The sequence below is a fragment of the Thalassophryne amazonica genome, chromosome 5 (genome assembly GCF_902500255.1).
Source record: "Thalassophryne amazonica chromosome 5, fThaAma1.1, whole genome shotgun sequence".
Taxonomy (NCBI): domain Eukaryota; kingdom Metazoa; phylum Chordata; class Actinopteri; order Batrachoidiformes; family Batrachoididae; genus Thalassophryne; species Thalassophryne amazonica.
Genome location: NC_047107.1, coordinates 100834873 through 100846162, shown reverse-complemented (window position 1 = coordinate 100846162; position 11290 = coordinate 100834873). Strand labels below are relative to the sequence as shown.

Below are 11290 nucleotides of genomic sequence, written 5' to 3'. Positions count from 1 at the left end.
TGAAACTCTTTCAGTTCCTCTCTTCTTTTTGAACTTTTCTCATAGTAGTAAATGTCAATTATCAATTCTTCGGGTGACATTGAGAGCTCTTTTGCAGCAGTTTTGGCACATATGTTAACCAAGTGACTAGGACAGCCAACATTGTATAGTGAGGGGCCTGTGCTTTCACTCTTGACAAGACAGAGTTGTTTTTGCCAATCATGACATTGCAATTGTCACTGCTGAATCCTATGCAGTTGGACCATTCAGTGCCCTTCTCTTCCATGGATGATGCGATGCAGTTGAATATATTTTCAGCTTTGGCATCATTGCATACTGGCATATCAATAAATCCAACTGCCACCTTATCCTGTGCTTCACTGTAGTACCTGGCTAAAATAGCACATTCTTTCTCACACATGATGTCATTGCTTTCGTCAACCAAAATACTGTATGTAATAGGAGCAGGCATAATGTTTAGCTATTTCTGAATCTGGAAACATCTTCCTGAACAACTTGCCAGTGTGCCTACAGACATTGAATGGCACATTGTGTTCGACAACAAATGATGTGAAATACACCTCAGCTGCACTGACCTTATCAGTGAGACTTTGCTTTTCTGCAGAACAAAACTGAGATATATTGGAGCAGCCTTCCCTGCGCTTAGCCTCCCTAATATGGTGTGGTCCCTAAAGAATAAAACAGATAATTAGGCCTATCATTTCTACATATTTTCTACAATTAATTTACCCTTAGCCTACATTGATCAACATATTAAATTGGGGATTTTTTTTAAATGCTTAGACAGGCTGGATAGAAATAGTTAGATAGCTGGCTAGTTAGATATAAGCAGGGCTCTAAATTAACACCAGCCAACCGGCCAAATGCTGGTGAAAATTCAGTTTGGCTGGTAGAAAAGAACATTTGCTAGCCACTTTGACCCATTAGTAAGTGTGTGTTTGGCTAGTAGATTAACATCTACTAGCCATTTTGGCTGGTGATGAAAAAAGTTAATTTAGAGCCCTGTAGGCCTATAGTAACTACATATGCATTAATACTTAAAAGAAGTCTTTAATACGTTTTGCTTAATTTTATAACAGCATTTAACCTACAGAAATAAAATGCAGGTGATCTGGCGTGTTAAACTTAGCCTACCTCGACATGTCTTTTACAATCATTGAGTCCTCTGTGGGTAATACTGAAGTCACTGTTGCATACAGTGCACCTCGCCACGGTGTCATCATTCTTCACCTTAACTAGACAGGGATATACTTTAGTATATTCTGCTGTAAAATGAGTCTTATATTTTCGTTTTTTACTGGAGGATTCACCCTCTGCCATCTTGCAACGTGCGCTGACTTGAGTGTTAACTAGGTGACGGTTGGAGAGAGTAAACCAAAGCCCTCCCACACTGAAACGTATTGGCTTATTTTGCTGACTAAACCAATCAGCGCGCTCTCTGGCAAGCAGTCGCCCTGAACGCTCACTGAACAAATCACTCGCTTTGACAGACACGCAGGTTCCAAGCAACCTCTCTCCTCCCCCCACCCCCCTCTCTCTCTCGTGCCTGCGCAATCGAAGTAATCCACGCATGATGCACGAGTTATTGTATTGCCTGCACGCTCTCACTCGCATTGAAAAAAAAAAAAACACTCCCGCATAGTCTAAAATCCGGGATATTTCATCCGACTCGCGGGCATCCGTGAGCCACTATCAATATCAGGGAAACTCCCGGAACTTCCGGGAGACTTGGGATGTCTGCTCACAAGTTTAGAAAAAATTTTGATCAAACAAAGCGTCAGTCTCTCAGCAACTTCTCAGACAAAGGAATTCTGACGAGGGGCTGGACGACTCCTCCCACAAGGAGTGCTCACAGGCGAATGACATCACCGACAGGCGTGGAAAAACTCACGTATGTGCACGAGGGTTCAAGCATGTCTGACGTAAAAACATATGAATGAAATCCATATAGTTTTTGAAAAAAATAAAAAGGACCGTTACTTTATTGACAGCCCTCGTATAAAGCGCCTTGGGGCAACTGTTTGTTGTGATTTGGCGCTATATAAATAAAATTGATTTTATTTGATTTGAAAGCTGCAGAAGAGACCTTCATCTGGTCCTGAGAATCCAGCATAACATCACCTGCTTCTAAATAAAAGGGTCTTTCAACAGCAACTATTTTATTATTTTTGAAAAAGCTGTTTCATTTTATATTTTAACAATAAATGAACAGATCATTAAAAATGACCACGAATCAAAGTCAAAAGACATTTGCACAGGTAGAAGCTCTCCACTTATTGTGCTCAAATTCATATTTTAGAAATGACTCTGTCCTGATAACATTAAAGGCAATTACATATTTTGGCGAAATTACAAGTTGAAATGGTAGGTTATCGCATGGGAACTCTCCCTACCCACCTAAGCGGCTCAAGAATATGGACAGCATGTACAAAAGTGATATTTACACAATCAGGGTAGTAAACAACATATACAAGAAATATAGTTACTACAACATAATATAGGAGTTAGCTTCTAAAACCTAAATATTCATACAGGAGAAGATTGTAGTATACATCTACATAGTCTGTAGACTTGTTGTAAAACTAAATTATAGCTAGTAGGCTAAGCTATAAATATGGTTATGTTATTATAGAAACAGAAGCTATTATGTAATATGTTTTAGGTATCTATCTAAAGTTCACCCTGCTAGCTTACTATAGGAAGACAAAATCCATACTCTACATGCTTTCTAATGGAAACCCCAAACTTAGATACTATCTATTAACCCTCTGGGGTCTGAGGGCATTTTTGGACAGCTCTCGCCTGGCATAAATGTTTTATTATTGCTGTTAAAAGCTCACCCTGCATCCCACAATCAAGTGGTATATCTCCTTTTTTTCAGGACAACCTGTATTTTCAGAATATATATGCCAAAGTAGTGTTTTATAAGTGTAATAAAGGTTTACAATCAGAAATGGATTGGTTGATGATGTATTAGGAGCAGGTGTGGTTGTCAGTGAGCACGAAAGACCATTTCTGCAGAGAAATATATGACTAATTTTTTCTGATCATTTCGCAGCAGTTAGTGTGGTGGCCAAGTGGTTAATGTGCTTGGTTTCAGTTCAGAAGGTTCCGGGTTCAAATCCCACCCCTGCCACATTTCTCCATGTAATGTGGAGTTGCATCAGGAAGGGCATCCAGCGTAAAACCTGTGCCAATTCAAAATGCAGATCCACCTTGGATTTCCTGTGGCGACCCCGAGTGCAAACAAGGGAGCAGCCGAAGGGACTTACTATATTGAAAAATGAGCACTTCCAGGTAGTGAAAGTGTTAAATTTTGCATGTTTGGCATTGTAGGTTTGATGGATGTAACCTTTGCTCCTTTCAGTCCACTGATCAACAGTTGCCTGTAGTAAAAGCAAGAAGACCTTGTTGATGGTGTAATTTCATATTCCTTTAGTTTGTCTCTTTCCACTCACAGTCAGTGCAAAAATAAATCTGAGCAGGTGCCTGAAAAGCTTCAGGAATATTTGCATTGAAATTTTATCCAGGCTCTGCTGGTCTGCTCTAAATCAGTTTGTAGCTCTTTTTATGAAGTGGAATGGCAGTGAAAAGATCTTCGTGCCATTACATTTTGAATGAGAGGGAAAAAAAGCAGTGAAATAGGTGATGTATGAATCTAAATGGGAACTGTTGAGTATAATGATTTGAAAGTGTATTTTTTTTCTCTCTCAACCTTGAACTTTTGCATGAGCCCCCCTCCAAAAAAAAAATTAAAAAAATTGAGTAATGAATACATTTTTTTTTTTTTTTTTTTTTTTCTGGAATCCAAAATGGGATGTGTGGTGTTTCAGGTGTGATCTTTAAAAACAACAACAACAAAAAAAAAACAATTTGTGACAGTTGGTTCACCTGTTTTCTTGCCGTCATTTAATTAACATTCAGGTGCTTTCATAGCACAAAGAGATCCTTGCTCAGAAATAATAATATTAAGGCATTTCCAACAACTTACCTCCACGTAACTTATCTGTTATTTACCGTCTTTATAGGCAGAGATAGTTGTTAAGTTAAAACGTATAGAGCTGCTATTACATTTCCTGAATAAGCTTTAGCACAATCTAATAAAACCACTTCCTGCAACTGATATAATATAAAAGTGTGCAGGCATGCACATGTGTGCGTGTATGCTCGCGCGCACACACACACACTGCCCCTTAACAACACACCCACCACAGAGTGTTTCAGTGTGTACTGTTATTTTCCGGTGCAACACCTGAGGACAGAAACAGGTAAGAGCAAAGTTCTACTGTCTGCTTCTTTTTTTAAAATTAAATTTAACTCTCATTTCAAATATATTAAGTTTTTTTTCCCATTTTAACTTCAACATAATACAGGCGACACTTTTTTGTTTTGTTTTTTAATCAATATGAACTTGGCTCCTGTTTCCATGTCTGCTGTTTAACTGATCCCAGGTCAGCTGTGTTGCACAGAATGATCATTTCTTTTTGTTTAATAATTTATCATACAAAGAATGGTAAAGTTCGGTCTGCGTTTTTGGTTTTCTACAAGTGCAGATTGCAGACTGGAGTGATACAAATCGGTCCATGATAACGTATAGGTGAAACAATGAATGTGTGCGTGTAATCAATTCTGTGATTTTCTCTGTCCCCTGGTGTTGGCAAATGTCAAACATTACAAAATGTGATGTACTTTAGTCAAAGAGTTGCACACATTTTAACTGAAAACAGATACAGGAATAGAAATCTAAAAATGCCTCACCTGATTTTTGTTTGACTGGGAATGTTTCAACATCACTACATCTTATCACATTTCTAGGGTGAGTAATCGCTTCGCACAGCACTCTGCATTCAACTTCTACTAAATTGAACTTTGATTTACTGTAAAAGAGAACATCAGACTATGACAAGCAATGCACATGCTGTTTGTTAACTGCAGCCCTAAAAAAAAAATCATAATTTGATATGGATGGACATTTGTGTATCCACAAGCTGTGCCTCAAAACATCCCTGAACAGTTTCCCATTTGCTGTCACTAATTTGCCATACAGACAGAAACTTTTAGGGCATGTGCGCAGAGAGCCAGACATTCTATCCATTTTTCCCAGTTTTTAATTTTTCATTCAGTTGCATATTTGGTTCCATATTTGTACACATAGTGGGCATCGTATTTCCCTCCACAGCTGCTGGCTTAAATTACTATCTGATGCGACCCTGAAAGTGGGCACTGGTGGGCGGGGCATATTAATGAGGACATGATGTGCCAAATCAATATGCAGCTCTGCTACGGCGACCCTGACTGAACACAAGGGAGCAGCCGAAGGGACTTTTACCGTGCACTGTTGATATATGGACATATGTTTCACTCCACTACTTTTTGGTGAAAATGTGTCTCTGAATATGTCTTAGACTTTATTTACATCAGTTATGAAAAAATACAAACAGTATGACACTCTATTGTAAATCTGTGTGGCGTAGACATATTCATTGACTTGGAAATGTTCATGTATCCATCCTCTGACTTGTCTGAAGAAAACTGGCAATTAAACTGATTATTTACAGGTATTATACCAAAGGGGCACATTACTTATGCAACCCATCATCATGGCTTTTATATTTTTAATTAATTGATTAATTAATTGATTAATAATTGATTAATTGTGAGCATATCTCACCCATATTGGCCTCTCTTCATTGGCTTCCTGTTAATTCTAGAATAGAATTTAAATTCTTCTTCTTACTTATAAGGTTTTGAATAATCAGGTCCCATCTTATCTTAGGGACCTCGTAGTACCATATCACCCCAATAGAGCGCTTCGCTCTCAGACTGCAGGCTTACTTGTAGTTCCTAGGGTTTGTAAGAGTAGAATGGGAGGCAGAGCCTTCAGCTTTCAGGCTCCTCTCCTGTGGAACCAGCTCCCAATTCAGATCAGGGAGACAGACACCCTCTCTACTTTTAAGATTAGGCTTAAAACTTTCCTTTTTGCTAAAGCTTATAGTTAGGGCTGGATCAGGTGACCCTGAACCATCCCTTAGTTATGCTGCTATAGACGTAGACTGCTGAGGGGTTCCCATGATGCACTGTTTCTTTCTCTTTTTGCTCTGTATGCACCACTCTGCATTTAATCATTAGTGATTGATCTCTGCTCCCCTCCACAGCATGTCTTTTTCCTGGTTCTCTCCCTCAGCCCCAACCAGTCCCAGCAGAAGACTGCCCCTCCCTGAGCCTGGTTCTGCTGGAGGTTTCTTCCTGTTAAAAGGGAGTTTTTCCTTCCCACTGTAGCCAAGTGCTTGCTCACAGGGGGTCGTTTTGACCGTTGGGGTTTTACATAATTATTGTATGGCCTTGCCTTACAATATAAAGCGCCTTGGGGCAACTGTTTGTTGTGATTTGGCGCTATATAAAAAAATTGATTGATTGATTGATTGAATTGATATTAGGTTGTAGCGATTTACTTTGAGTGTGAGTTGAAGATAATTTTAGAAATTTTTATATTGAGAACCTTGATTTACTTTTTGTATTTGAAATGGCATAAATAAATTAAAATGCATGAAGTATCAAGGGCTCCCCCTCTAGCTGCCACCTTATCGTGGTGGGGGAGTTTGCGTACCCGGATGATCCTAGGAGCTATGTTGTCTGGGGCTTTGTGCTCCCTGTAGGGTCTCCCAAGGCAAACAGGTCCTAGGTGACAGGTAAGACTAAGGGCAGTTCAGAACCTCCATGACCAGTAAAAAATCAAGGACCGAGACGTCGCCCAGTATGGCGGAGCCGGGGCCCCACCATAGAGCGAGGCCTGGGGTTGGGGCTCGTGCGCGAGCACCTGGTGGACGGGCCTTAGCCCATGGGGCCCAGCCGGGCTCAGCCCGAAAGAGCGACGTGGGCCCGCCCTCCTGTGGGTTCACCACCTGCAGAGGGGGCCATGGGGGTCGGGTGCAGAGAGGATTGGGTGGCGGTCGAGGGCGGGTGGCCCGGCAGCCTGGTCCATGCTCACAGCCCCTGGCTGTTGGGACGTGGAATGTCACCTCGCTGGGGGGGGAAGGAGGCTGAGCTTGTGCGGGAGGTTGAGAGATACCGACTAGAGATAGTCTGGCTTACCTCCACGCACAGCTTGGGCTCTGGTACCCAACTTCTGGAGAGGGGCTGGACGCTTCATTTTTCTGGCATTGCCCATGGGGAGAGGAGGAGAGCTGGGGTCGCATTGCTTATTGCTTGGACAAGTTTGGACATGTCTAGCTCTCCACAATTTCTCTGATACTTACTGGACTGGTAAGCATTGAAAGCCAAGATAGGCATGTCCTAACTTGTCCTCTGACATGCCGAAACGGAGGCGTTCTTTGTCTCGCTCATCAAGAGAATCAGTCGTGACGCGCGAAGCCTCCGCGCGGCGTTCCACGACAAAATCTTTGGTTAAAAGTGAAATCTGCCTGAAAATGGCTGATGTCCAGCTCTTGTGATTACCAAAGAAAGAGCACACGACGTCTCGTATCCACAGAGCCATCAGCTTAGAAATTATCCAGTGGTTTGTGCCGCGTCATCGCGGCACGGAGCGCGGTGCGCTGACCGTCCTTAAAGGGGTCCTTAAAGCAACAGTTAACAGTCCTTATTCTCTGTCAAGCCTGCAAAATTTTCACAGAAAGCCAGATAAATTTTTTGAATGGTTTCCAGGTGCCAGTTTCTAACAGCTTCTGAAAAAAATCTGATGGAAAAAAGTCCTTTTCATTCCGCCATTTCCAGACAATGAAATTCTGACGAGGGGGCGGGACCACTCCTTCCCAAGGCGTGTTCACAGGCGAATGACGTCACCGACAGGCGTGGAAAAACTCACGCATGCGCACGAGGGTTCAAACTTGCCTGACGTAAAAACATATGAATGAAATCCATATAGTTTAAAAAAATAAAAAGGACCAATACTTTACGGACAGCCCACGTATATCCCTGCCCTAGGTCACGAAAATCAATGTAAATATAAAGACCACTGTAGAGTTGGACCCCCCCCCCCCCAAAAAAAAATATCAGAGTGTTAAAACATTTGCATGACAACTACTGCATTTAAACACAAAACTGAACTGACTGTAGTTCAGATTCTGCTGTGTGAAGATCAGTGATATGACCTAAATACAGACTCAGAGACAGAGATGTGATTTATGCTGCAGGTCACCTGATAAGTTTACAATTACACGTGGAAAAAAGTCCTCATCAGATTTCTTTCCGTATCATCCCCTGCAGGCAGACTTAGAACTGTAGTAAAACTGTCGAAATGACTGTAGCACAGAAAGGTACAATTGTTATCCTGTAAACTTTACAAGCCTGTTATCTTTCCACCTACAATTACAGACCCATAATAAAATACTCAGTGAGAAAAAAACATTTATGGGTGTAAAGTTCATCATCGAGCCGTTGATGAAATATAGATGTGTTCTACATTCACGTACATTTAAAGTAACTCTACAAAGTCACAATCTGTAATCTGTATTAACTGGGTAAAGCAAATCAGACCATAGCTTTCAACTGTATACATTTACTGTAAAAGCACAAATGAACAAAATCTCTCTCTCTCTCTCTCTCTCTCTCTCTCTCTCTCTCTCTCTCTCTCTCTCTCTCTCTCTCTCTCTTTCTCTCTCTCTCATTTCTTCCCTCCAGGTTTCTGCTGTTTTGTGGAGATTTCTGATTCTGTTTCGCTTTTGGTCCTTCACAGATCTGAAGATGTGGGACAAAGTTCCTGTTGTGCAGTAAGAATTATTTTTCTTAAATAATTAGTACAAATCTCATTCATCACTTTGAATTGATTATTTCAAACGTGTGTATGTACAGTTATATAGTGTATGTTATATTACAGCCTTATTCCAAAATGGATGAAATTCATTTTTCCTCTCAATATTCTACACAATACCCCATAATGACAATGTGAAAAAGTGTTGTTTATTTTTATTTTTGCAAATTTGTTAAAAAAAATTCTAAGGAATCACATGTACACAAGTATTAATAGCCTTTGTTGTGAAGCTCAAAATTGAGCTCAGGTGCATCCTGTTTCCAGTGATCATCCTTGAGATGTTTCTACAGCTTAATTGGAGTAAATTTAGTTGATTGGACATGATTTCGAAAGGTACACACCTGTCTACATATAAGGTCCCACAGTTGACAGTGCATGTCAGAGCACAAACCAAGCATGAAGTCATAAGAATTCTTCTGTAAATGGAAGAAGTTCAGATCCACCAGGACTCTTCCTAGAGCTGGCCATCCGTCTAAACCAGGGTGGGCACTGGGCAATTGTGCCAGGAAGGGCTGAGATGCTGCAGATTTTCCTTGCTACCAATCACCTCAGCAGCTGATTTCATTGATGATCAGGTGTTTATGTTCAGCGGAGAAGCTCATCAGCAACCCACCTGCTGAGGTGATTGGGTGCAAGAAAAACCTGCAGTGTCTCAGCCCTCGTTGCCCACCCCTGGTCTAAACTGAGGGATCTGTGGAGAGTGCCTTAGTCAGGGAGGTGACCAAGAACCTGGTGGTCACTCTGAGCTCCAGCATTCCTCTGTGGAGAGAGGAGAAACTTCCAGAAGGACAACCATCTCTGCAGCAATCCACCAATCAGGCCTGTATGGTAGAGTGGCCAGACGGAAGCCACTCCTTAGTAAAAGGTACATAGCAGACCACCAAGAGTTTACCAAAAGGCATCTGACGGGCTCTCGGACCATGACAAACAAAATTCTCTGGCCTGATGAGGCAAAGATTTAACTCTTTGGCGTGAATGCCAGGTATCATGTTTGGAGGAAACCAGGCACCATCCCTACAGTGAAGCATGGTGGTGGCAGCATCATGCTGTGAGGATGTTTTTCAGCAGGAACTGGGAGACTAGTCAGGATTGAGGGAATGATGAATACAAGCAATGTACAAAGACATCCTGGATGAAAACCTGCTCCAGAATTTTACTGGCATGCTAATGAAGAAAGAATATCAAAAACAGATTTTACAGAAACTTGGACATGTGCCTAAGAGTTTTGCACAATACTATATTTCATATACAGAAATGACAAAATATCTCAGTACCAATGTAAGTGGACACTTTAAGACACAGTTAACAACAGTTTGTATCTTCCGCTTGCTGTATCTGTGTAAAACTATATCTTGCTGGATTGTGTTGTATATAGGTTTTGCACATGGCCTTTCAGGATATCTTCTTTCCTTTTTCTTCCTGCCTACATTTTATTTCTTCTTCTTTCCACCATTTCTCTCACTCTATCTCTCTCGCTGTTTTCTGCCTCTGCACACTCACCTTTCTGTTTGCACTTTGTGTCTTGAAGGATCTTCCTGGGCATACTGGGCTTCGGTCTCTCCATTATGTTCTGCACGACCTTCTGCAGGTTGTGCCAGCACTTTAGGGAGCGGCAGGTAGACAGGGAGGAGTGGAGGCGAAATGCAGAAGAAGGTCGGACACCACCGATATATGTCATCCCGTTTCCCAGGAGCATGTCCCAGCAGGACAGTGAAGACCACTCCAGAGTTCCTTCATACAGTCCGGAAATACTTTATGGGCCATCACAATACAACACCAATCCCTACTGTGGGCCTCCGCCTTCTTATAACGAGGTGGGACAGAGAGCAGGAACCTGCCTGTTGACTCGTATCAGTGTAGTATGCAAGCATATGTGGATCTTAGCCATGTGAGAATGACATAGAGAGATGAACTCTGAAGCAAGAACTGCTCTCTAATGCAAAAACAGCTTAATTCAACCCCACTCATACAGGTCCACAAGCGAGAGGTCATTCACAGAACATGCACAGAATACGCCATATTACTTATGACGTAATAAAATGTTGAGTCACAACGTGACAGCAATTGACAACTAAACGTGTGTAACTGAACATTAACATCAACCATTGTACAATATGCAATATCCAGATCACTCAGAACACATTTAAACGCAACTCCAAAACACATGGCTCCAGTGCATGCTGGAAAATCTCCGACCACATAATCACCCAACATGCTGCAATATTGATACAATGTTTGAAATAGAATTGATCTTGAATAGTTAATCTTTTAAGTGAACAAATATACCAGAATCCTTTCTGTCATAAATATTTATGTTACCTAGCTACAACCCCAATTCCAATGAAGTTGGGACATTGTGTAAAATGTAAATAAAAACAGAATACAATGATTTGCAAATGCTCTTCGACCTGTATTCAATTGAATACACCACAAAGACAAGATATTTAATGTTCAAACTGATAAACTTTATTGTTTTTGTGCAAATATTTGCTCATTTTGAAATGGATGCCTGCAACACCTTTC

The 11290-nt window shown here is 41.2% G+C and overlaps 1 protein-coding gene across 1 annotated transcript; it reads left to right on the top strand.

Moving 5' to 3' along the window:
- Positions 1-8254: 8254 nt before the first annotated feature.
- On the top strand, positions 8255-10659 carry si:dkey-283b1.6. The gene is made up of 3 exons (XM_034169598.1): positions 8255-8273; positions 8693-8726; positions 10296-10659. The coding sequence occupies exons 1-3, from the start codon at positions 8255-8257 to the stop codon at positions 10657-10659; spliced, it is 417 nt and encodes a 138-aa protein (XP_034025489.1).
- The last annotated feature ends 631 nt before the right edge of the window (positions 10660-11290 follow it).

Bases quoted from the DNA above. Each gene is read 5' to 3' on its own strand.
- si:dkey-283b1.6 (XM_034169598.1), top strand. The intron at 8,727-10,295 runs GTAAGAATTATT...TGTGTCTTGAAG, and splicing joins GACAAAGTTCCTGTTGTGCA to GATCTTCCTGGGCATACTGG.